The sequence below is a fragment of the Eubalaena glacialis genome, chromosome 13 (genome assembly GCF_028564815.1).
Source record: "Eubalaena glacialis isolate mEubGla1 chromosome 13, mEubGla1.1.hap2.+ XY, whole genome shotgun sequence".
Lineage (NCBI taxonomy): Eukaryota > Metazoa > Chordata > Mammalia > Artiodactyla > Balaenidae > Eubalaena > Eubalaena glacialis.
In genome coordinates this window covers 78,077,508-78,103,847 of record NC_083728.1, presented here as the reverse complement: position 1 = coordinate 78,103,847, position 26,340 = coordinate 78,077,508, and the positions used below count along the sequence as shown (strand labels likewise).

Below are 26,340 nucleotides of genomic sequence, written 5' to 3'. Positions count from 1 at the left end.
CTTTACTCAAGCTCCCTTGGCCATTTCAGTGCATTCCCTTTCTATTTTGGGAGGTAAAGAGGTTGACTTCAGCATCAGGTGGATCTGTGGGGAGAGAGGGAGGAAGAGAGGAAAGGAGAGAGGAAGAGAGGAAATGAGAGAGAAAGAGAGACAGAGAGGAAAAGGGGGGAAAGTGGAAGGAGAACAGGGGTGACAGGCCAGGATGTGTGGAAAAGCCCTGCCACATTCTAACCCCAATATACCAGCTGTTGAACTTGCCCTGAACTTTCCTGTCTCTAGGATTTTGTTCAGACTGTTTCCTCTACCTAAAGTGGCCTCCTTCTTTCCCCATGATCTGCTAAGTCCCAGTTTTCTTTCAGGGGAGCATTGTACCCCCAGTGCTAAACAGTACCAGACATGCAGCAAGTGCTGAATGAATGAAACCACCTTAAAAAATGTAAAACAGTCACATAAGCATTTGTGGAATAGTGAACGAATACTAGCTAATATTTGTTATATGCTTACGTTGTGCAAGGCATTGTCCTAAATGCTTCACATATACTAAGCCACTTAATTCTCATAACACCCTATGAAGTAGGTCCTATTATGGTCCTAACCTGGGGAGACTGAATCACAGAGAGGTTAGGAAATCTGCCTAGGTTCACACACTAGTAAGTGATGGAGCTGGGATTCAAATACAAAGTCCGATCCGAAGTTTGCTCTAAGCCTGGCTCCAAAACCTTGCAGCTCATCAGCATCGCGTGGGCGCTTTAAGAAAGTAAACTGGCCCTGAAATTCTGATTCCACAGGTGAGGTGTGTGCTTGGTTGGCTGGCTGTGAGCGATAACACCCGAGGGCAAAGCGCGGTCGGATCCAGGAATGTCGAGACCGCCTCCTCGCGGCCAAGTTTACTGCAGGCCTGACCCTGCCCCCTGCGAGGCGCGAGGGCCACTGGGAGTTGTAGTCTCACAGTATAGTTCGTCGGCGTCTCCCGGAAGTGACGTAAAGGTCCCGCCTTCTCCTCGCCGCGTTTCCGCTGCTTCGGTTAAGTGGTGTGATTCGGGAGGTCAGCAGGTACGTATTTCTTGGGCCTTGTGCTTCGTGGAGGGGGCCCGGGTTGGGGTACGTGCGGAGACGGTGAGGATGGGGGTCAGGAGGTGGCGGCCCGGGCCCTTTTTCGTGGCCCATGACTTTCGGGCTCTACCGTAGGTCTGGCCGCGCCCGCCGCAGCCGCTCAGCGCCGTCGCCATGTCGCGGTTTTTTACCACCGGTTCGGACAGCGAGTCCGAGTCGTCCCTGTCCGGGGAGGAGCTCGTCACCAAACCTGTCGGGGGTAACTACGGCAAACAGTGAGTGAGGGCCTGGGCCATGGGGACCACTCGTGGGGGTGAGGGGTTCGGCAGGCTGTGGAAGGCCGCGTATGTGGGAGGGGAATGGAAATGGGGGCGGTGGGAGCGGGTTCTAAGGATGATGAGAGTTTAAGGGACCGGAGCAGTGTTGGAGGGACAACCGTAACGCTAAGGGTGCTGTGAATTGTGGGAATCCACCCACCCGGCAAAGGATAGAGTCACAGAGAAGAGGTTTCCCACTGGCTGGGTGTGTTGCATCAGCAAGAAACTCCCAATACTCGCTTGATATCTGGGAGTTCCTTGATGTGGCTCTGAAGTTCTTAAACATCTATTAGTATTTTCCTGTTGTTTATCTCCATTTAAATACTTTTCTCCCATCTCTGCAAATTAAAATTCTTTTCCTCCTTTGGAACGTTGGAATGTTGTTTTTCAAATTTCTGTCATACACATGCCACCTTCATTATTTTTGCCACGTACTTGTACTTAAGAATATATATACATAGCACTTCAAAGCCTTGTTTCAGCATAAAACTCATTTTTAAAGGTGAAAAATAGAATCTGTGTATACCCACATGAATATGATTTCATATCTGGGCCACAAGTGGAAAATCAACATCACTTGCTATAAAATAGGAAATAATTGGAAAAGTTAATAAGATGGAAAGAAAAGAGATATTGTTGCCAGCTGAATGTTGTCTGTGGTCTGGTTTTTCATTATTAAGTAAAAATAACTAGTAATGGAGGTGTCAAAGCCGTTGAGACTCTTTCCTTGCCCTTGGCCTGTCACACTCTGGGAAATATTGCTTTCTAGGACCTAGTTCAGGTACCACCTTTTTCATTCATTCTAGGTAAAGTACCTCTTTTGTCAACTTCTTTTAGTAATTCTTAGTGACTTGTGTCTTCACATAATTAATTTCTTGACACAGTAAGTAAGCACTTTCGTTTGTTTATGTTTGAGAGGCTGGAGAGGGTCATTTTTTTAATGTGTTACAACATTTGATAAAAGGCTTTACTTGAAGTAAGCTCAAAAGATTGAGTTCTATATGATGCGGCCGTGAAGAGAAAGAATAAAACAAGATGAGTGTGGTAGGAATGGGCTACCTGCCCCATCTGAGAAGAAAAAGAGAGATCATTTGGAAAGACTGGAGCTAGGAACAGAGGTTAATGGTCTCTTTTCCTTCCAAATAGGCCATTGTTGCTGAGTGAGGATGAAGAAGATACCAAGAGAGTTGTCCGAAGCGCCAAGGATAAGAGGTGAGGCCATGGGGAGGCGGGGTGATGGGGAGTTTCTGGAGCAGTGGTGGGTTTTCTGGTTGGTGACGGTGGGCATGTGCAATGTGGTATTGGGCTCTCAAACCAGGTTTGAGGAACTGACCAACCTTATCCGGACCATCCGTAATGCCATGAAGATTCGGGATGTCACCAAGTGCCTGGAAGAGTTTGAGCTCCTGGGAAAAGCATATGGGAAGGCTAAGAGCATTGTGGACAAGGAAGGTGTCCCCCGGTTCTATATCCGAATTCTGGCTGACCTGGAGGACTACCTTAATGAGGTGTGATTCCTGTGGGTGCAGGGGGATCTAGAAGGGGATTGTGGACCTGGAGCTTTCTCCTGACCCACACCCAGGGATCATGTCTTCTCTGAGTTGTTTGCCAGATATTCAGTATTTCCCAGAACATAAGAAATAGGGGGATGAAGCAAGGAGAGGGATTTTTTTATGCTAAGAATTTTAATCGTATATATTTTTATATTACCTGTTATTTGTGGTTTTGTATTTTTTTAAACTTTTTTTTTGTTTGTTTTTTGTTTTTTTTTTTAAATTAATTAATTTATTTATGGCTGTGTTGGGTCTTCGTTTCTGTGCGAGGGCTTTCTCTAGTTGCGGCAAGTGGGGGCCACTCTTCATCGCGGTGCGCGGGCCTCTCATTATCCCGGCCTCTCGTTGCGGAGCACAGGCTCCAGACGCGCAGGCTCAGTAATTGTGGCTCACGGGCCTAGTTGCTCCGCAGCATGTGGGATCTTCCCAGACCAGGGCTCGAACCCGTGTCCCCTGCATTGGCATGCAGACTCTCAACCACTGCGCCACCAGGGAAGCCCTGGTTTTGTACTTTTGATACATAAATAAAGCATTGGTAAACAATAAGTTAACAGGTATAGGTATTAAGTAGTATAGATGTTTATAGATAGCAAGACTCAAAAGTTGTGAAGCCTGAAGTTTAGGGAATACTACTTAATCTCAGATCCCTGTTCTCCCTTTCTTCCCTATTTTTTCCTTCAGCTATGGGAAGATAAGGAAGGGAAGAAGAAGATGAACAAGAATAATGCCAAGGCCCTGAGCACCCTGCGCCAGAAGATTCGAAAATACAACCGAGATTTTGAGTCCCATATTACGAATTACAAGCAGGTGAGGCTGCTAGAGGGAGACTTTCTGAATTTTGGGGACAGTGACCTCATGACTGAGACAAAAAAGTATTTGCAAATGGGAGGTGTGTGACTGGAAAGGAATCATGAGAAAGCTCTGTGGGGTGGAGGAGGTGGGATGGGGTAGTGGTTGGCAGGCATCCTTAATTGTTCTCTCATTTCCTTCTGTCAAGAACCCTGAGCAGTCTGCAGATGAAGATGCTGAGAAGAATGAGGAGGATTCAGAAGGTGAGTGAGGAAAACCCTTAATTGCAGATGGTTAGGAGGTCTAAAATTAAGGGTTTCCTTGGCTTGTTTTCTTGGTTGTCATTCAGCTCTTCACCATTCTAACTCTTTTTTACTCTCCCCTTTCCCACCAGGCTCTTCAGATGAGGATGAGGATGATGAAGGAGTCAGTGCTGCAGCTTTCCTAAAGAAGAAATCAGAAGCTCCTTCTGGGGAGAGTCGGAAGTTCCTCAAAAAGATGGAGGTAAGAGCCAGGGTTACACTGAGGGGTGGTTTGTCTGCTGTGGACCATTCTTGGGTCTCTGGGGAGAAGAAAAGACTCACAGAGCGCTAGGGTTGGGAGGGGTGGGGTTTAGCAGAGTCTGGTCTGGGGACAGGTTTCCTCTTCGATTAGAGCACTGAGTGACTTGGAATCTGGAGAACTAGATTGTGGGCCCAGCTCTGCCCCAGGGTAGCTTTGTGTCCCTGGAGCAAGTTACCACTTCTCTCTAGGTCTTGGTGGTCCAGTCCAGCTCTTAATATCCTGATTCAACCACTCTTCTTCTGCTCCTGAGAGTCTCTGAAACGTGTCAGCAGGGAGAGCAGAGACACCAGTCAGTCTTCCCATCTTGCTTCTTCTGATCATCTTTTTTTTCTCTAAGGATGAAGATGAGGACTCAGAAGATTCAGAAGATGATGAAGATTGGGACACAGGTTCCACATCTTCTGATTCAGATTCAGAGGAGGAAGAAGGGAAACAGACAGTGCTGGCGTCAAGATTCCTTAAAAAGTAAGAAAAACGGTACTTTGGGCTACAGTGGGAGGGGTAGGAAGCCTTTAATCATCTTGAAAGTTGTTGCTCCCGTGGAGTCCTTTTATTTATTTATTTATTTTTTCCATTTCAGTTTTAATTTTTATTTGTCTTTTATTTTTATTTTGACATTAAAAGGTTTTTTTATTGAAGTATAGTTGCTGTATAATATTATATAAGTTATGGGTGTACAGTATAGTGATCCATAATTTTTTTAACTTATTTTTTATTTTATTTTATTTATTTGGCTGTGTCGGGTCTTAGTTGTGGCACGTGGGATCTTCTTTGCAGCATGCGGGATCTTTTGTTGCGGTGCACAGGCTCTTCATTGAGGCGTGGGCTTCTCTCTAGTTGTGGCTTGCAGGCTCAGTAGTTGCGGCACGCGGGCTTAGTTGCCCCACAGCATGTGGGATCTTAGTTCCCCGACCAGGGGTTGAACCCACGTCCCCTGCATTGGAAGGTGGATTCTTAACCACTGGACCACCAGGGAAGTCCCTAGTGATCCATAATTTTTAAAAGTTATACTCCATTTATAGATTAGTTCCCGGTGTTGTACAGTATATTCTTGTAGCTTATTTTATACCTAGTGGTTTGTACCTCTTAATCCCCTACTCCTATATTGCTCCTTCCCCCATGGAGTCCTTTTAGGTTGTAGAGGCCAACAGAGGGATCTCAGAGTCAAGTATGTTAGTTGGCTAAGGTCATAAAGCTAATGTGTCCTGCAGATGAGATTTGAAGGTTCCAGTGTCCAAATATTTAACCATGACATTACTTGCTGCATGTGGACTGAGTGTTTATCTCTCTTTGATGCTGATTAGCTGTGTGATATTGGATAAGCTACTTAACCTTTCCAGTCTTCAGTTTTATCTTTTGTAAAATGGAGTGGTACTTGACCCTGTCTCAAGGATACCTGCAAAAATATAGGGAGGTGATACGCCTGCCTCAGCCTGGGACTGGCATGTGGTGTGCCCTCAGTGACAGTAGCTTCTCTTCTCACTCTTCTGAGAACCTAGCATATAGCATATAGACTGCAGCAAGCCTTCCTGAACTTTACTAGTATCGTCATGGTATGGGGGAGGATTCTGATTTGGATTCTGGTCACAGCCCTTACTACTTTAGTATCTGTCAACTTGGGTGAGTTACTTACCCTACTTAGGTCCTGGTTTCCTCCTTTGAAGTCAAGGTGACACCTATCCCTGTGTATTCTACAGAAGTTGAGTATCAAGCTCAGTGATAACTGGCAGAAATACTGATGCTCTAAGGGTTGCTTTCCTGCTTTCAAAAGTTGGGGTTATGCAGCTTCAGGAGTTAGTGAGTTCCCTCACACTAGAGGGGTCAGATACAGCCATTTTATTGAGAAGCATTTTTCATTGTGTGCTCCAGGGAACACTGGTCAAATGCAGGGGGAGTATTGTGTATCTGATGTTTTTTTACTCACAACACTTCTGACACCATATATGTTTTTTTCTCATACCAGCTAGTTTTCCAACTCTCTGGACACCGACTGGGTGTTCAACACTAATTCAGTTCTGACACTACCCAAAGTTAGCATAGACCCCGTGAGACTGCCACCACCTTAGAGGCCAGTTGTAAGTTCCAAGTGTGGCTCCCGTACTTCTGACCAACCGGCTCTAAATTCACAGAGTTCCTACAGTCCCCTCCTCAGATTCGATAATTTGCTAGATCGACCCACAGAACTCAGGAAAGCTCTTTACTTACTATTACCAGCGTATTATAAAGGATACAACTCAGGAACCGCCAAATGGAAGAGATGCGTAGGGCAGGGTATGGGAGAAGGGGCATGGAGCTTCAGTGTCCTCTCTGAGTTCACCATCCTCCTAGCATTTCAGTGGTTCATCAACCAGGAAGCTCTCCAAATTATCATTTAAGGATTTTTATGGAGGCTTCATTATATAGCCATGATTGGTTAAATCGTTGGCCGTTGATGCTGGGCTCCATTTCCAGTCCCTCTTATCCTCCATGGTGGTCAGAGGGTGGAGCTATAAGTTCCACCCCTCTAATCATGCTTTGGTCTTTCTGGCAACCAGCCCCCATCCTGAAAGCTTTCTGGAGGCCTGTCAAGGCCTCATTAGAATGAAAGATACTCCTATTGCTCAGGAAATTCCAAGGGATTTAGGAGCTCTGTGTCAGGAACTGAGGACAAAGACCACATAAATATTTCTTATTATGCCACAGTATCATATTCCCTTCTTGGAGAGTGTACAACCATATATCAGTTAAGCAAAATAGATCTGTTTAACTTTGTTTCATTAGCTATCTCTTAAATTTGCTTTACTGTGAAACTCATATTTTAAGCCTACTGACATCCTATAGAACTATCAACCCTATTATTGGTTCATATCTTTTATATCTCCTTTGTGTTTTTGTCTTTTCAATAATTGTGTATTGAAGTCTCCATTATTTGGACCAATGTGTGTAGTGTGCACTGCACATGTGCATTGCATAAAGGCTCCTGTCTGAGGGAACAAGTGGGGGCTAAGGTTAAACTTAGGACATCATGAGAATAGAAAACTACAGACCAATAATATCTTTTATGAATTTAGGTTCAAAAATCCTCAGCAAAAACCAGTCCAGCAACATACAAAAAGGCTTTTACATCATGACCAAATGCAGTTTATCCTAATAATGCAAAGTTAGTGTAACGCACGACAGTCAATTAATGTAATACACCATATAAATAGGATAAAGGATAAAAACCATATAGTCATCTCAGTAGACACAGAGAAAGCATTTGAGAATAATCCTAACACTTCCTCATGATAAAAGCACTCAACAAAGTAGGAATAGAAGGGGGCTTCCTCTGCTTGATAATAGGGCATCTTTGAGAACACACATACAGTTGACCCTTGAACAACATTGGTTTGAACTGCACAGGTCCACTTATACACAGACGTTTTTCAATAAATGTGTGCTGTAGTACCACACGGTCCATGGTTGGTTGAATCTTCAGATGCAGAGGACCAACTGTAGAGTCACATGTGGATTTTTGACAGGGGATTGCCACCCCATCCCCATGTCGTACCCCACATCGATCATGGGTCAACTGTATATCTTCTCCTGTCCTTTTATTTTGCACTTTACCATGGTTTATGTTTAGAGATGTCTCTTACAAACACAGCTCGGTTTTTTTTCTTTTTCATGTCATGATCATTGCTATTTTTTTTTTTTTCTGTTTTCAATTGTGCCACTCATAAAATTTACCGTTAATCATTTTTTTAAAAAAATTTATTTATTTATTTATGGCTGTGTTGGGTCCCCGTTTCTGTACGAGGGCTTTCTCTAGTTGCGGCGAGTGGGGGCCACTCTTCATCGCGGTGCGCGGGCCTCTCACTGTCGCGGCCTCTCTCGTTGCGGAGCACAGGCTCCAGACGCGCAGGCTCAGCAGTTGTGGCTCACGGGCCTAGTTGTGGCTCCGCAGCATGTGGGATCTTCCCAGACCAGGGCTCGAACCCGTGTCCCCTGCATTGGCAGGCAGACTCTCAACCACTGCGCCACCAGGGAAGCCCCGTTAATCATTTTTTAAGTGTCCAATTCAGTGTCATTGAGTTCATTCACTCGGTTGTGCAACCACCACCACTGTCTCCAAAACTTGATCTCTGCTTTTTAATCTATGCAGGTTAATTTACGTTTATTGTGATTATAAATGTATTTTGTCTTGTTCTTGATGTCTTATTAATGTGCTTTCTATTTATCCTCTTCCTATTTTTAACTTCCTTTTTTTAACATAAATTTATTTATTTATTTTTGCGTTGGGTCTTCGTTGCTGCGCATGGGCTGTCTCTAGTAGCAGCAAGCCGGGGCTGTTCGTTGCAGTGCGTGGGCTCTCATGGCGGTGGCTTCTCTCTTTTTTAAATTTAATTAATTAATTTTTTTTTAATATACAACAGGTTTTTATTAGTTATCTATTTTATACATATTACTGTATATATTGTCAATTCCAATCTCCCATGTTGGTGTCTCTTGTTTCGGAGCACGGGCTCTAGGCACACGGGCTTCAGTAGTTGTGGCTCGCGGGCTCTAGAGCGCAGGCTCAGTAGTTGTGGCCCACGGGCTTAGTTGCTCCACAGCACATGGGATCTTCCTGGACCAGGGCTCAAACCTGTGTCCTTTGCATTGGTAGGCGTATTCTTAACCAGGGTGCCACCAGGGAAGCCCACCACACATATTTAAAGTTAGCAATTTGATAAGTTGTGACATGTTTATACTCATGAAACCATCACTGCAATCAGAGTAAATAAAATCCATCACTCCTAAAAATTGCTTTATGCCCCTTTGTAAACCTTCTCTCCTGCCCCACTTCTCTTTGCCCTTTCTGTGGTCAACTGCTGATTTGTTTTCTATCACTAGATAGGTTGGCATTTTTTAGAGTTTTATATAAATGGATTCATACAGTATATAATTTGGTTGGGAGAGATTTGGCTTTCAGAATTATTTTTCAGAATAATTATTTTAAGATTAACCCTATCTTTATTATTTTACTTTAGAGATTACCCTTGATATATTTTTTTAACTTGTGAAATTTTACTTTGTGTACCTAACCCACCTGATTTCCCCCCCCCCAAAAAAAATCTAAAATTAGATTTAGTTAAAGTGTCAAGTGTCAGAGGTTGGGTTAACCATGGGATCCTCAAAGGCCTTATTGACATTAAGAGTTTGTGGCTTTGTAGTGTCAAAGAATAATTCAGAGACACTATTTTACTTGTATAACAAGGTAGACCAACTTTTAAGATCGATTTCTAACCAAGACAAAAAAGAATTTGATAAGAGAAAGAGGAATAAGGAGAGAGGGAGAAACCGCAGACGGTGGTGGGAATGTTGAATTTTGTTTGCACATTTGTGTGTGTAAACTCATTAGCTATCTAAGCCAGCCAAGGTTAGTTTCAGTTGTTAATGGATTATCTAGAAACATGACAGGCTGTCCCTATAATGTCTGCCAGCATCCTTTTTCAACATCTCCGTATTAAACCAGTCTATACCCTTCCTCTCGTCAGAATTTCTCAGCTTTCATCTTTTGGTCAAAACAAGCACGTAAAGGAACACATTTAATCTCAAGAGCTTCAATTTCTTTGATGTGGGATAATAAGATTGTCTAGCAACATTAAAGCACCTGGATATTAGATAGTGGGTTTGGGCAGAAAATATGAGGATAGTCACAGATACAATAAGAGAAACATTTAGGACCTTTATTTAATTTTCTAATCAGGCTAAGCCTATCTAGGAGAATGTCTTTAAGAATCACTTTAGTGAACTTTTAATCAAGTGGCTTTTTTCTTAATTGATTTGTTTTTTCCAAAGTATTTATCCAGGTTCAATAAGATGTTATTTATTGCACATCTTTATTTATTAGCCTTGACTGACCAGTATTTGAGATCAGTTTTATTTGGGGTTAATTCTTTTTTTTTTTTTTTTTTAATTTTTAGCCGAGCCTCGTGGCTTATGGAATCTTAGTTCCCTGACCAGGGATTAAACCCGCGCCCTCGGCAGTGAAAGCTTAGAGTCCTAACCACTGGACTGTCAGGGAATTCCCTATTTAAGGTTAATTCTTAGCTAAGGAATTTGTTAGTTTGGGGCTAAAATGTTTAAATTATTTGTTATTTTGGACCATACAAGAGGTAAATGACAGATCACATATTCGTGTTTCTGAATTGGTAGTTGGGGTAGGAATTCTTAAGTACAAACTGATGAAATCTAGTATCTTGGACCCCTTCTCATAAGTTACCATGTTGGAGTCTTAATCAAATGTGAATATTGGTTTGCAACCTTGGGAGCTCCCTGGTAAAATCTGAAACTATCCCCATGCACAGAGGACAAGGAGAGACCGAAGAAAGAGGCAGACCACTCCAGATTGGTAGGTGGCAGGTGTAATAAGCAAGGGAACTTAAATACAAGGTTTATCTTTGGTGGCCTCAAGATGAGTAGATCTCTGCACCTGTCTTCCAGAATCTTAAGAGTTTATATAGAGGCTATAATAGAGCTCAGTCACATATTCAGATCAGATGGTCTCAACACATTGCTCTCAAGGCTGCATCCTTGAAGTGGCTCCTAAGGTGGGAACCGTGAGCAGAACGTACATTCCAAGGACAGGGGAGGGAGTAAGGAGCCTCCAATACCCTGGGTCCAGCTCTTGGGTCAGCCCATGGTCACATCCTCTCAGTGACCTCTTCCAATAGTGAGCAACCAAGATTTTTACTGTGAAACTTCGATAATGATGAACTGGTTCAAAAGAAGTTAAAAGAGGAGGAATACACAGAATACATTTGTTGTCTCAATTAGGAATCCTAATCTGAAGGGTTTTGGAGGAAGTTGTCTACATCTGATATGGTTGCCCTGTGGAATCTCGCCGAGATGCTGTCTGCTTCTAAGAGCTACCTGCTTCTGGAGGCCTTTTTTAAAGTGAACCTCAGGATAGATCTCTGGTGGGATTGGATCTCCAAGTTGTTAGGATCCTAAGGAAGAGTGTATGTCTAGGGGCTCTAGATCATAGTTGTGGTTAAGAGGGTGTGGAATGGTCCTTTTCAGTGTAGTTTTAGGACTAACTTCTATTGGTGTCTCTTAATGTCTTCAGTTTCTTAGCTGTGTATTTAGGTGGAGGTGTATCTGGTGATGTCCCTCTGCCTGAGAGCATAAATGTCAGTTTTCTGATCGATTCTAACGATGTGAATATACCAAGGTATAATCTGTCATAGGGGAGAGATCAAGTCAAGTTTTAGGTCTTTCAGTTAGAATTTCATAGGGTGAGAGTTTGTGTTTTTGAGGTGTGAATCACAATATCCTGAGGGCTTCGAGTAAAACTTTAGGCCAAGGATAATTAAGTTCTTTTGAAGTTTAGACAGCATTGATTTTTAAATAGCATGAGGTCCTGTGATCTCAGAGCTTTGGGGATGGATGATGCAGACCAAGCAGTTTCAGCTTAATGAACATACTTAGCGTATTTGCAAAGGATTTTAGCTATGAAATGAGTTTTTATCATTAGGGAGTATTGCATTAGTACAGGAGGAAAAACCATTAAGCTTTTACTGAGTTATGGCATAGGGAGTTCCCTGGTGGTCTAGTGGTTGGGATTCGGTGCTGTCACTGCCATGGCCCGGGTTCCGTCCCTGGTTGGAGAACTGAGATCCCACAAGCATCCCACAAGCCACGTGGCATGGCCCAAAAAAAAAAATATGCCATAAATCTTTTGGCAAGGGCAAGTTTTAATCCAACTGGCAAATTTTTAAACTATTACTAAAGCATATTCAAGCCTTTTAAGCAGTTAAAATGAAATTTATTTATAAATGTTTAAATGGTGTTTTAATTATAGATAACTTGAATGTCTGTTCAAGTCTTTCTGGAGAGACTTTTTCCTCAGTATCTTTATAAAGTTTGAAATAATTTGTCCCTGTCATTTGGTTTATATTTCATTATATAAGTATTAAAGTCTGGAAATGGTTTCAGACATCAAATAGCTTAAGTCCACTTTGAGGTAGCCAGTGATCTTTTTCTCTTTTGTTGGGGACATTTTGTTGTATTGAACAGTTTTTTTTTTTTTTTAATTCAGAATTTATATTAATAATTTTCATAAGAGGGGAAAGAAAGGCAGGGAAAAGCAGCCAGTCTGGGAACCGCAAAAATTTTTTTGCACTTTTTTTTTTCTAAGCACTGATTTTAAACTGATAAATCAGTTGGTGATAAAAAGATTAGTCTGGGGACTTCCCTGGTGGTGCAGTGGTTAAGAATCTCCCGGCCGATGCAGGGACACGGGTTCAAGCCCTGGTCCAGGAAGATCCCACATGCCGTGGAGCAACTAAGCCTGTGCACCACTACTACTGAGCCTGCGCTCTAGAGCCTGGAGCCACAACGCCTGGAGCCCGTGCTCCGCAACAAGAGAAGCCACCGCAGTGAGAAGATGGCGCACTGCAACAAAGAGTAGCCCCCACTAGCTGCAGCTAGAGAGGACCCGTGCACAACAACAAAGACCCAACGTAGCCATAACTAACTAACTAACGAACTAAATAAATAAATAGATTTATTTATTTAAAAAAAAAAAAAGATTAGTCTGGACAGAGCAACTAGTACCAAAGAACAACTGTGTTGCTTATGGATTCTTTGGAAAACCTTAGAGTTTAGTTGTGGAGCAACATGACAGGCTGTTTCTGTGTCTGTAGTGGCCTGGTTAGCACCTCTGTCTTATTAAACTAGACCATACTCCTTCCTTCATATGAGTTGCTTAGTGTAATATGGTAACAGACCTTGGTAAGTGGTCTGGCAGATTCAAATGCTTAGTGGTCCTTGCTTTGGTTATGGTTACAGTTATCCATAGGTCATTCTTGTAGAGTGTAACTTGGACCCAGGAAGAGAAAAAGAGGAATTTCGTGGGAGGAAGAAGCCTCAAGGTGGAGAGGGGGCTGATCCTTCATCTTCTCCTGTGTCTCTTGGCAGGGCCCCCACCACAGAGGAGGACAAGAAGGCAGCTGAGAAGAAACGGGAGGACAAAGCCAAGAAGAAGCACGATAGGAAATCCAAGCGCCTGGATGAGGAGGAGGAAGACAATGAAGGCGGGGAGTGGGAAAGGGTCCGGGGTGGAGTGCCCCTGGTTAAGGTGAGGATTTTAGAACGAAAAGGAATTGGGAAACAGTTTGGGAGAGCATACAGGTACCCTCCTGGTCGGATTCGGGAGAACAATTAAGGCAAGAACAGGTTTCTGTCAGCCTGCACATAACTTGTGTGTTACCTAGGAGAAGCCAAAAATGTTTGCCAAGGGAACTGAGATCACCCACGCTGTTGTCATCAAGAAACTGAATGAGATCCTACAGGCACGAGGCAAGAAGGGAACTGATCGGTAAGATTCATGGGCCTGGGCTATGTCATTACAGGGTGAAAGCTCATTTTCTCTTAAGACACAGGGTGAAGGTTGGTGGGGAAATAGTGGTATTTTGGGAAGATCTTTGTGTGGTTACAGTAGAAGGAATGATGTACTTGGAATACACCAGTCTATTTTCTGCTGTTTGCATTCTGTTTGACCTTAGATCAGTCACTTAACCTTTGGGGGCTGTTTTCCCATTCGTAAAATGGGAATAATACTCATCTTCTTTAGTTATTCAGTGACTAAAGAGGATGGTAGATTGTTAGCATTATTGCTATTTCTGTTTGGAATTTATGAGGGAGAAGCAAGTATATAGGTGGTGAGGCTAGGGGTGGGTATTGGGAATGAGGCTGCTTTTCTTGTCTGAAGAGGGCATGCTGTATGACAGGATAAGACATTTTTATTTGTTTCCTGTGCCTCACCCAATTCTGTACCCCTCCAGTGCAGCCCAGATTGAGCTGCTACAGCTGCTGGTTCAGATTGCCTCTGAAAACAACCTGGGAGAGGGTGTCACCGTCAAGATCAAGTTCAATATCATCGCCTCTCTTTATGACTACAACCCCAACCTGGCCACATACATGAAGGTGAGAACAATAACGAGCATCCCACGGCGGAGCTGGTGGGTCATGGGAAGGTGGCTAGTGACTCAAGACTCTAAGGACTGTTGGAGCAGTCTTGGTGGTTGAAGGCCCGTGGATTTCTGGTGAAGGGCTCTTGGGAGGCATCTGCTTGTTCCACCTTCACAGCTCTGACTGCTGTCTGATCTCTTGGCAGCCTGAGATGTGGCAGAAGTGTCTGGACTGCATCAATGAGCTGATGGACATCCTGTTTGCAAACCCCAACATCTTTGTTGGAGAGAACATTCTGGAAGAGAGTGAGAACCTGCATAACGCTGACCAGGTAAAGAGGGGATTTGGCAGGCTATTTGGAAGTGTGTGTTGTCTGCTTTGGGAAGGCTTGTTGGAGACAGAAGGGTTGAAGTCCAGGACTGGAATCTGGGCTAATTTATTTCCTCCTTTGCCTTCTCTTCAGCCGCTGCGTGTCCGTGGCTGTATCCTAACTCTGGTGGAACGAATGGATGAAGAATTTACCAAGATAATGCAAAACACTGATCCTCACTCCCAAGGTGAGCCCGAGCAAGCATGGGCATCAGTGAGAGGAAAAGTGCAGGGATTAAAATGAAGGATTATATTAAGTGAGAATGTTCGGAAAGCCAGCCCTTCCTCACCCCAGCATTCATACCACAGGGCCTCCTCTTTAAGATACTGGACCCCACTCCCGTAGCTTCTGATTCAATAGGTCTGGGTGAGGCCTCAACAGTTTGCATTTCTAACATGTTCCTAAGTGATGCTGCTGTCTGCTACTTTGAGAACTGTTGGGGTATGATGGTCTCTGTCCACTTGGCTTGTTTAGCTTGTACGCCTTAAGCATTAGAATGGGGAAATGCAGGACATTTACACAGTAAAATGTGAGTGTCCACATGTGTCCACCAAGTCAAAGGTGTATTGATGAACAAGACAGCTTGGGGCCTTCATGCTCATGGAGCTTACATTTCGGTGCTGAAGCAAGGCAGTTCTACAAAAAAAATGAACGAGTCAGTTGTAGATAATGTAAAGTGTGAATTAGAAATTCAGATCGGGACATGTGACAGAGGATGTCTGGAGTGGTGGCTCCTTTAGATAATGGTTGAAGAAGCATCTGTAGGTAGGGCCCATTTGAGGTGAAAGCCGAATGAGAAGGAGGAGGAGGAGTTAATCAGGGGAGGAATTAGCAGAAGAGAGTGCCTGACAGGAATGGAAAGTGAGCTTGACATGTCCCAGGAGAGGATGGTATTTTTAGGGCACAGTGAGTAGACTTTTCTGATGGGTACAGAAAACACATGCAGAGGTAATTGGATTGATGAGGGACATATGATTGGGAAAGCCTGGGTGCCTGGCTAAGCTGAGGGTGGGTGCTCTCCCTGCCAGAGTACGTGGAGCACCTGAAGGACGAGGCACAGGTGTGCACCATCATTGAGCGTGTGCAGCGCTACCTGGAGGAGAAGGGCACCACTGACGAGATCTGTCGCATCTACTTGAGGCGCATCCTCCACACCTACTACAAGTTTGATTACAAGGCCCATCAGCGGCAGCTTACCCCCCCTGAGGGCTCCTCAAAGGTAAGTGCTTGGCCACCATGTCAGAGGGGAGAGGGGTGTGTCCATCGGTTCTGCATGTCAGGACTTCATGGCAGATCTTCTATTCCCTGGGGACTGTCTGTGGTGGAGCAGAGGGACGAGGATGAGACTGGATGGAGTCTCGTCTTTGGTAGCTGAAGGTTGAGCCATTTAGAACCATTGTCCTTGCTGCATCTCCTCCTCCAGCAATATCTCCCCCCACCCTCTACCCCTCCAGTCAGAGCAAGACCAGGCCGAAAATGAGGGCGAGGACTCAGCTGTGCTGATGGAGAGACTGTGCAAGTACATCTATGCCAAGGACCGCACAGACCGAATCCGCACATGCGCCATCCTCTGCCATATCTACCATCATGCTCTGCACTCCCGCTGGTACCAGGCCCGTGACCTCATGCTCATGAGCCACCTACAAGACAACATTCAGCACGCGGACCCGCCAGTACAGGTAGGATGGGAAGGAGGCGTTCTGGCCCTGGTGGCAAAGGGAAGACCAGGCCAGGCCCCCGTCCTCTCTGTTCAGGCAAAGTGGCTCAGGCAGATTAGCCACCTGTCTGGCTAATGTAGATACAGGGAGACGCTTGGTCCTTCCCGAGTGCTAGCATTCTTTGATTCTCCTACATATTAACATAGAGTCCTTTGGGATAGGATTTGGGTTCAACTAACATTTATTATAACTACTATGTGTCTGGTTTGGCACAAACATTAGGAGATCATCTTACTTAAAAAGATGAAAAAGCATTTAAGCAGTTAAACTGAGAAGGACAAGGACCCAAATACAGTGTGACGTGTGAAACATAAAATTTTGTGTGTGGTAGCATTGTGAGGACGTTTTCATGTAGGAGTAGTACAGCTGTGTCTAGGTATAGATCCTATAAATGTATGTTTAGAACAATTGTGAGGGATTTATGTATAAAACATTTGGTGAGCCTGTCTGGTGGTGCTTTTTGAATAGCACTTCTATTTTTTATTCCATTGTATGAATTTATCACAGGTTCTTGAATTTCCTCTTGATAGATACCTGATCAACCAGTTTGGGGTATTATAAATGAAGCTCTTGTGATTTATGTATAAGTTTGTGTGGTTGTATGGTTTCTCTTGGGTAAATACTTAAGAGTGGAATTGCTGCATCATAGTGTAGGTGTATGTCCAGTTTTATAAGAAGCTCAAAAGTGAGACTTCCCTGGTGGTACAGTGGTTAAGAATCTGCCTGCCAATGCAGGGGACACGGGTTCGAGCCCTGGTCCGGGAAGATCCCACATGCCGCAGAGCAACTAAGCCCACAACTACTGAGCCTGCACTCTAGAGCCTGCAAGCCACAGCTACTGAGCCCCTGCTCAGTACGAGTACTGTACTCAACGAAGAGTAGCCCCCGCTCACTGCAACTAGAGAAAGCTCGCGTGCATCAGTGAAGACCCAAGGCAGCCAAAAGTAAATAAATAAATTTATTTAAAAAAAAAAAAAGAAGAAGAATGAAACTCAGAAATAGTTGTACCATTTTTCTTTTTTTTTTTTTTAAATAAATTTATTTATTTATTTATATTTATTTTTGGCTGTGTTGGGTCTTCGTTTCTGTGCGAGGGCTTTCTCCAGTTGCGGCAAGCAGGGGCCACTCTTAATTGCGGTGCACGGGCCTCTCACCGTCGTGGCCTCTCCCGTTGGGGAGCACAGGCTCCAGACACGCAGGCTCAGTAGTTGTGGTTCATGGGCTTAGTCGCTCCGCGGCATGTGGGATCTTCCCGGACCAGGGCTCGAACCCGTGTCCCCTGCATTGGCAGGCAGATTCTTAACCACTGCGCCACCAGGGAAGCCCAGTTGTACCATTTTTCACTTCTACCTTGTCAATATTTAGTGTTGTTGGTCTTCTTAATTTTGGCCATCATGGTTGTTGTCTAATGGTATCTCAATGTGGTGTTAGTTTGTATTTCCCTGATAACTATTGAAATTGACTACTTATTAAATGTTTATTGGCCCTTTATATATCTTCCTTTGTGAGATGTCTGGTCAACTGTTGCCTCCCCCCTTTTTTTAAAGATTGGATTATTCATCTTTTTATTATTGAGTTGTAGGAAATCTTTATATATCCTGGATACCAGTCCTTTGTCATATAAATGTTTTCCAAATATTTTTTTCCAGTCTGTGGTTTGCCTATTCATTTTCTTAACCATGTGTTTTGATGTATATTCTAATATATCAGTTTTATCTCTTTTGGTTATTTTCTGGGACCTATCTAAAAGAAACTTTTTCCTACTTGCAATTCATAAGGATAATCTTTTTTTATTTTTAGTTTTTGGAAGTTCTTGTGGTTTTAGCTTTCACATTTAGGTCTATGTTTTCTGCATATGGTGTGAAGTCAGGGTCAGAGACGTTCTTTCCCCATTATACTGCTTTGGTGTCTTTGTGGAAAACCACATGAAAAACCAACCACATGACCCTATAAATGTGTTTCTGGGCTCTCTATTCTATTCCATTCATTCATCTTTTTGTCTTTCCTTATGCCAGTTCCACACTGTCTCGATGGCTGTGCCTTTAGAGTGAAGCCTTTTTTTTTTTTTTTTTTAATTAATTAATTAATTTATTTATGGCTGCATTGGGTCTTCGTTGCTTTGCCCAGGCTTTCTCTAGTTGCGGCGAGCAGGGGTTGCTCTTCGTTGCGGTGCGTGGGCTTCTCATTGCAGTGGCTTCTCTTGTTGCGCAGCATGGGCTCTAGGCGTGCAGGCTTCAGTACTTGTGGTACTCGGGCTCAGTAGTTGTGGCTTGCAGGCTCTAGAGCACAGGCTCAGTAGTTGTAGCGCTTAGTTGCTCCACGGCATGTGGGATCTTCCCGGACCAGGGCTCGAACCCGTGTCTCCTGCATTGGCAGGCGGATTCTTAACCACTGCGCCACAAGGGAAGTCCCTAGAGTAAGTCTTGAAGTCAGGTAGTATGACTCCTCCAACTTTGTTGTTTTTTAAGAATAGTTGGAATGTTCTGTGACGTTTGCATTTCCACATAAATTTCAAAATCAGCTTGTCAATTTGTGCAAAAATGCCTGCTGGGATTATATTGAATCTGTAAATCAATTTTGGGAGAACTGACACCTTAACAACTTTGAACCTTTTGATCTTACGTGTTATTCTTCATTTAATTTCTTTAGTTTCTCTCTGCAGAGGTAATACACATCTTTTAAAAAATTATTCCTGAGAATTATACGATTTTTGATGCTATCGTAAATGCAATTTTTAAATTTAATTTAATTTTATTTTATTTTTTATTTTGTCCACATGGTTTGCGGGATCTCAGTTCCTCAACCAAGGATTGAACCTGGGCCACGACAGAGAAAGCACTGAATCCTAACCACTAGACCACCAGGGAACTCCTGTTAATTTCATTTTAAAATTGTTAACTACCAGTATCTAAAAATAGAGTTAATTTTTTTACATTGGCCTTGGATCCTGCCATCTTGCTAAATTCAGTTTTAGTCTGGCCTTCTGTCCTCTGTATTTGTGGATTCAACCAACTGCAGATTGAAGATATTTGGGGGGAGGGGGAGGGATTCCAGAAGGTTCCCCAAAAAAAACAAAATTTGCCTTGTTTGGTAACTATTTACATAGCACTTACATTGTATTAGGTGTTACAAGTAATCTACAGATGATTTAAATTACATGGGAGGATGTACCGTAAGTTATGTTCAAATACTATGCCATTTCATGTAAGAGACTTGAGCATCTGCAGATTTTGGTATCCATGGAGGGTCCAGGAACCAATCCCCCATGGATACTGAGGGACAGCTGTATTGGGTCTAGTGTTTTATAGATTCCTTAAGTTTTTTTTACTGAATTAATCATGTCATCTGCACATAGGGACAGTTTTATTACTATACCAATCTCTGAGACTTTTCTTTCTTTTTTGCCATATTGTAATGACTCAAATCTCTAATACTTAGTGCTGAATAGAAGTGAGAGCAGACATCTTGCCTCCTTCCCAGTATCAGCAGGGAAGCAGTGAACATTTCACCATTAAGAAGAATGTTACCTATTTTTATAGATAGTATTTTTGTAGATAGACTTTCTCAGATTGATGGAGTTCTCTTCTGATCCTAGTTGGCTGGGAATTTTTGTCCTTAACAGGTGTTGAATTTTGTCAAAATCTTTTTCTGCATCTATTGAAATAATGCACAGTTACTTCTCCATTATTCTGTTCATATGGTGAATAACCTTGATTTTAGATTTTTATACCAGACTTTCATTCCTGTGATATATCCTACTTGGTCATGGTATATTATCTCTTCTATGTATTGCTGGATTTTGCTTGCTGGTATGTTTTTAAGGCTCTTTGTATCTAAGTTCATGACCGATATTGACCTCTATATTTTTGTTGTCAGTAAAGACTTGGTCTTTCCCCCCCACCAAAATCCGTACTACCTACAATCTTCCCTATCTTAATTATTGATAAGTCCATCTTTTCAGTTGCCTAGGCCCAGAAGCCTTGAATTCATCTTTGATTCTTGTTTTTCTCTCACATTTGATTCCCCACCCATTTGTGTTGAAAATCCCTATCTGACCACTTATTATCACTTCCACTGCTATCCTCTGGTCTAAGCCACCATCAGGTTCCCGGTCTGTCTCTCTGCTTCTGCCCTTATATCCCTTCAGGCTGTTCTTTCTTTTTCTTTTTCTTTTTCTTTTTCTTTTTTTAATGTTTATTCCTTTTACTTTTTTAATTAATTTATTTTTGGCTGCATTGGGTCTTCATTGCTGCGCACGGGCTTTCTCTAGTTGCGGCGAGTGGGGGCTGCTCTTCATTGCGGTGCGCGGGCTTCTCATTGTGGTGGCTCCTCTTGTTACAGAGCACGGGCTCTAGGGCACGCGGGCTTCAGTAGTTGCGGCGCGTGGGCTTAGTTGCTCCGCGGCATGTGGGATCTTCCCGGACCAGGGCTCAAACCCATGTCCCCTGCTTTGGCAGGCAGATTCTTTTTTTTAATTTTAAATAAACTTATTTATTTTTGGCTGCATTGGGTCTTTGTTGCTGTGCGTGGGCTTTCTCTTGTTGCGGTGTGCGGACTTCTCCTTGCTATGGCTTCTCTTGTTGCGGAGCATGGGCTCTAGGCATGCGGGCTTCAGTAGCTGTGGCGTGTGGGCTCAGTAGTTGTGGCACACAAGCTTAGTTGCTCCACAGCATGTGGGATCTTCCCGGACCAGGGATCGAACCCATGTCCTCTGCATTGGCAGGCGGATTCTTAGCCAGTGTACCACCAGGGAAGCCCCTTCAGGCTGTTCTTAATGCAGCAGCCAGAGTAACCCTGTTAATAAAGTCAAATTATGTCACTTACTTGCTCAAAAGCTTCCTGTGGTTTCCCATCTTAAAATCTTTAACATGGCTTACAACGCCCTGTGCTTGCCCAGCCTCCAGTTTCTGATCACATCTTTTACCAGCTCTAGCCATATCGCATTCCTTGTCCTTGAATACGTCTGGCATAGGGCCTTTGCACTTGCTTTTCATGTTACCTAGAATATTCTTCTTCCTCCAGAGATCTGCATGACTTGCTCTTTCTTTTTCTATTAGGTCTTTGTTTTTAAACATCCCCTTCAAAATGAGGCCTTCCCTGGTTATCCTACATAAAATTGTGAGTTCCCACCACTACTGCCACCACTCAGACTCCCTTAACTCCCTCGTCTGCTTTATTTTTCTCCTTAGCTTGAGTCACCACCTGCATATTATGCTTATTTTGTCCTCCATATCCCTGTCCCTAGAGTGTAAGCTCCATGGAAGGGGAGGAACTGGTCTATTTTGTTCTCTGTCCTAACCTTGTGAAAGACTTGCCTTGTGGCTATCACATCTGAGTGCATTGCCCTTCGCTCTTAGATCCTGTACAACCGCACCATGGTGCAGCTGGGCATCTGTGCCTTCCGCCAAGGCCTGACCAAGGATGCTCACAATGCCCTGCTGGACATCCAGTCAAGCGGCCGGGCCAAGGAGCTTCTGGGCCAGGGTCTGCTGCTGCGCAGCCTGCAAGAGCGCAACCAGGAGCAGGAGAAGGTGGAGCGGCGCCGGCAGGTGCCCTTCCACCTGCACATAAATCTGGAGCTGCTGGAGTGTGTTTACCTGGTGTCGGCCATGCTCCTGGAGATCCCCTACATGGCCGCCCATGAGAGTGACGCCCGCCGACGCATGATCAGCAAGCAGTTCCATCACCAGCTGCGGGTGGGCGAGCGACAGCCCTTGCTGGGTGAGTGTGGGGCTCTGTAGTGCAGCAGACTTTGTTCGTTTGTTCCTTGATTACTTGTAATCAAAGGATTAAGAGAAGATAAAGGGAGTAAACTTTCCCACAAGATGATTCCCTTTGATTTAATGGCATTTCCATGTATGGCATAAAAGCATCATTTTTACTAAGTAGTCTTCATGGTCTCTTACCATAGGACACATTGTCTTAGCTTACAAATTAAGCTCCCTGCTTCCTATCATTCTCCCCTTCAGTCTGTATTTGTCAGTAGTATCTTTCTACCAAGTGTAGGATGTTATACGCCCCCAGCACCTTCAGAAGTTCTTCATTGCCTGTAGAATGAAGTCCAGCCTCCTTAGTCACTAAGTTAAAGTCTCCATGACCTGATTCCAACAGTATTTTTAATTTAGTATAAACTTACGTACTACTTTTTTCTGCCTGGCACTAAATGTTTTATAAATAATAATAATTCATTTATTCTTCATTAGTCATAGCCCTATGAAGATACTATTATGACCCCCTTTTTCCTGATTAAGAAACTGAGGCACTAAAGTTAAGTGACTTTACCCAGGGTTAACACAGCTGGTATGTGTCTCTCTGACCTTTTCGTCTTTTTCCCTTTCATCCATATTATTTTTTAGCTAACTAACTAGACCCTTGGCGTTCAAGAATCTAACATTGGCTTCTTTGAGCACTTTTAGAGGTCTGATCATTCAGTCCAGAGGTTGAGTGAGTTGTGATTTCACTGGGAAAGGAATTTGAATTGTGCCCTTCCTGTAAGGCTGGTACATGGAAGGACTTGGCAAGTGAGCCAAGCTTACTGCCCACAGCCACGTCCCTCTACAGATTTGTCCTCTACTGGTTGTGTGTATGGTCATATTAAGAGCAGGCGCACTTTAGGCACATTTTGTCTGGGCTGTATAGTGGTGCTTTACTTTGTTTTGTTTTCATTGGAAAATTGCCAGTGAAAATCTGTATGTCCAGCATCTCTTAGGGCTTCTTGGTTCACATTCCCCGCCTCTCTACTACTGTCTGCAGTGAATGTTAGACATTTTTTTTAGGTCAGTGAACCTTGTAAGAATCTGATAAAAGCTGTGGACCCTTTCCTAGGAAAATGTGCATAAGGGTACACACAGCAATTTGTCAGCATTTTCAAGGAACTCACCAATCCCCTGAGGCACATCATAGACTAAATCTAAATGTAAATATAGTTATTCTGATATTAAGTGACTATTACAGTTACATGGCTACTTAATGGAGAGCTGGGAGAGTCTCAGTCCAGTTGTTTGCTCTCCTAGCCTGGGTTCCTCCTTAAATAGTGCTTGTGGGGGAAGGAGCCCTCATCCCAAGTTTCCCTAGGCCCTCCCTCATTCCCAACCTTTCAGGTCCCCCCGAGTCAATGAGGGAACACGTGGTCGCTGCCTCCAAGGCCATGAAGATGGGTGACTGGAAGACCTGCCACAGTTTTATCATCAACGAGAAGATGAATGGCAAAGTGTGGGACCTTTTCCCGGAGGCTGACAAAGTCCGATCCATGCTGGTTAGGTGAGCAGAGAACAAGACCCTAGTGGGTGGGGAAGAAAAGACTTGGTCTCCTTCACTGAAGATCTCCCCCTTTTCTCCCTTCTCCCCACAGGAAGATCCAGGAAGAGTCACTGCGGACCTACCTCTTCACCTACAGCAGTGTCTATGACTCCATCAGGTAGGATGGGCCCTGAGGAGGCACAGGAGCCCCAGCTTTGTGGTCAAGGGTCCTAATTGCTCCCTGCTCTTGGCCTTCTTTCTCCCCAGCATGGAGACACTGTCTGACATGTTTGAACTGGACCTGCCCACTGTGCACTCCATCATCAGCAAGATGATCATTAACGAGGAGTTGATGGTAAGGGCCATCAACAGGGGCACATGGGCAGGTGGAGTCATGGAGAGATTGGAGTGCAGGAGACTGATCGGTCCCTTCCTCCGCCTCACTTCTGTCAGGCCTCCCTGGACCAGCCGACACAGACAGTGGTGATGCACCGCACTGAGCCCACTGCCCAGCAGAACCTGGCCCTGCAGCTGGCTGAGAAGCTGGGCAGCCTGGTGGAAAACAATGAGCGGGTGTTTGACCACAAGCAGGGTACCTATGGTGGCTACTTCCGAGGTGAGTGCTTCCATCCCCTCTGCGCTCCCAGGGTCCTGGCCCTCTTACTGCCTCTCCCTTGGCATTCACCCCCTCCCCTCCCCATCTCTCTCCTGCAGACCAGAAGGATGGCTACCGCAAAAATGAGGGCTACATGCGCCGGGGTGGCTACCGCCAGCAGCAGTCTCAGACGGCCTACTGATTGCTTGACTTCAGTTCCCAGTGCCCTAAACCATTCAACGTTTAGGTCCAGCCACACCCCAGTCATTAAAGGTCTATTTAGAGTTGCTGCAGTTCTGCCTGTCTGTGTGTCGCCAGAGGTGTGTTGGACACATTTATTTGCTAATTATATTTCTAAGCTTCTATCCCATGACAGGCACAAGGCTCAGGATGCAGGGATGACTTGCACATATCCCTGACTTCAAAGAGCTTGCTGCTTTTTGACATTTGACCGGAAAATTGTAATAACATGTGATAAGTTATAACGGGTGTTTTTTTAAAAGGTGGTGGGTATATTGAATAGGATGTGATTATGGGGCATAAATGTCAGGGAAAGCATAATGGAGGCAGTGGTGATGGACGTTGCAAGTGGATGGGTGGTGGTTCACCAGGCAGGGAAAAGGGAGAGTTAGTCTAGACCCGTGTGAAGTGTAGTCCTCAGACCAGTGTGGATGCACAGTTAGCCTGTCCATGACAAAACAGGCACCATAATTAAGAGTAAGCACTGAGAAACTTTGCCATTGCTGTGATATCTAAGCATGTGATCAATTTTCTGATTTGTGTGTATAGTGTTTTCGAAAGTATTTACCCACAATAGGCTGGGGATTTTTTTAATGGCCCTTCACCACATTTGAAAAGCATTGATGTAGGCAAAGGAAAAAGAGCACTTAAACAGGATGAGAGGAGCAAAAGAATAGTGTGGTTGGTATAAAGTGTTTGTGGAGTATGTGCAGAAGATCAGCTAGAGGCTTAATCCTCTAGCTGGGCCATCTAGGGGGCCATCTCGTGAAGGCTAAATGCTTTGGACTTGTGGAAACAAAATAGAATGGATCCATTTTTAAGAAGGGTAATGGAGCAGTACTGTGGAGTATAGAGTTGGAGGCAGAGAGCCTACCAGAGTAAAAAGCATCTAAAGCCAGGGTGGGGCTTCCCTGGTGGCACAGTGGTTGGGAATCCGCCTGCCAATGCAGGGGACGCGGGTTCGAGCCCTGGTCCGGGAGGATTCCATGTGCCGCGGAGCGGCTAGGCCCGTGTGCCACAACTACTGAGCCTGTGCTCTAGAGCCCGTGCTCCGCCACAAGAGAAGCCACCGCAATGAGAAGCCCGTGCACCGCAACTAGAGAAAGCCCGCGCGAAGCAGTGAAACCCAGCACAGTCTAAATAAATAAATAAATAAATTTTAAAAATGAATAAATAAAGCCAGGATCGGGTTGGGATCAGAGGTGAGGGAATGATAGAAGAGGGATGTATGTGTCAAGCTGTGGGGTTCTGTGACAGGTTGAATCTGAGAGTAGTAAGAGCGACAGATTCTCGTGTCTGGGGATAAATTGACAGTAGGGATGTTATCAAGAAATTGTTGGGCTAGTCTTTGTGTTCAGAAATACAAGAAGAGCAGGGGTGCAGAGTGGGCTTGATAATGAGGTTGGTTTTACGAATGTTGAGTTTGAGGTTCCTCTGGGACATAAGCAAGGCAGTTGGAGGTTAAGGTTTGGGATGCGTATTAATTAGACTACTAAGCTGCTCTAACAAATGGACTCCAAAGCAATGATTCACACAAAATAGTTTAGTTCTCATGTGACAGTCCAGAGGTAGGTGAGTGGCCCTGGCTTGCAGTTAAGCAACTATATTACAGGATCATCTGGGGACTCAGGGTCCTACTGTCTTAATGCTTCACCATCCCCTAGGTGGTGGTTCTCATCTGTATGGTTGAAGCTAGTGCACCAGCCCCACATCTTTGTTCAGGCCCATAGGAAGGGGAAGAGAAAATAGAGGGCCTGGAAATTACCCTGATCCCATGGGCTAGAACCTAGTCTCAAATTCTTACCATCCTGTGGAGAAGGCTAAAATGCCTCTATCTGGATGGTTGTGTGTTCATTTAAACTTGGGGGTTATATTATTAAAAGAAGAGGAGAGTGGACCATGGGGGCACAATTATTAGTCTGTCACAGAAGGAAAAGAACAAAAGATTTTGGATTGAGTGGCTTATAAATGGTTGTCAAAAGTA

At 44.2% G+C, this 26,340-nt stretch overlaps 1 protein-coding gene across 1 annotated transcript; it reads left to right on the top strand.

Moving 5' to 3' along the window:
- Positions 1 to 999: 999 nt before the first annotated feature.
- On the top strand, positions 1,000 to 24,403 carry LOC133104103 (eukaryotic translation initiation factor 3 subunit C). The gene is made up of 21 exons (XM_061209782.1): positions 1,000 to 1,053; positions 1,189 to 1,328; positions 2,517 to 2,582; positions 2,689 to 2,878; positions 3,605 to 3,730; positions 3,921 to 3,975; positions 4,107 to 4,216; positions 4,614 to 4,741; positions 13,202 to 13,361; positions 13,498 to 13,601; positions 14,068 to 14,209; positions 14,400 to 14,525; positions 14,658 to 14,751; positions 15,593 to 15,783; positions 16,019 to 16,243; positions 21,640 to 22,003; positions 23,383 to 23,542; positions 23,634 to 23,699; positions 23,789 to 23,876; positions 23,975 to 24,137; positions 24,236 to 24,403. The coding sequence occupies exons 2-21, from the start codon at positions 1,228 to 1,230 to the stop codon at positions 24,316 to 24,318; spliced, it is 2,742 nt and encodes a 913-aa protein (XP_061065765.1). The 5' UTR covers positions 1,000 to 1,053; positions 1,189 to 1,227; the 3' UTR covers positions 24,319 to 24,403.
- Positions 24,404 to 26,340: the final 1,937 nt, after the last annotated feature.

What these genes read in the sequence shown, in the direction of transcription:
- LOC133104103 (XM_061209782.1), top strand. Translation starts at nt 1,228, where the DNA reads ATGTCGCGGTTTTTTACCACCGGTTCGGACAGCGAGTCCGAGTCGTCC. An exon ending in GGGGGTAACTACGGCAAACA is followed by an intron (nt 1,329 to 2,516) that starts GTGAGTGAGGGC and finishes CCTTCCAAATAG; the next exon opens with GCCATTGTTGCTGAGTGAGG. An exon ending in ACCTGGCCACATACATGAAG is followed by an intron (nt 14,210 to 14,399) that starts GTGAGAACAATA and finishes ATCTCTTGGCAG; the next exon opens with CCTGAGATGTGGCAGAAGTG.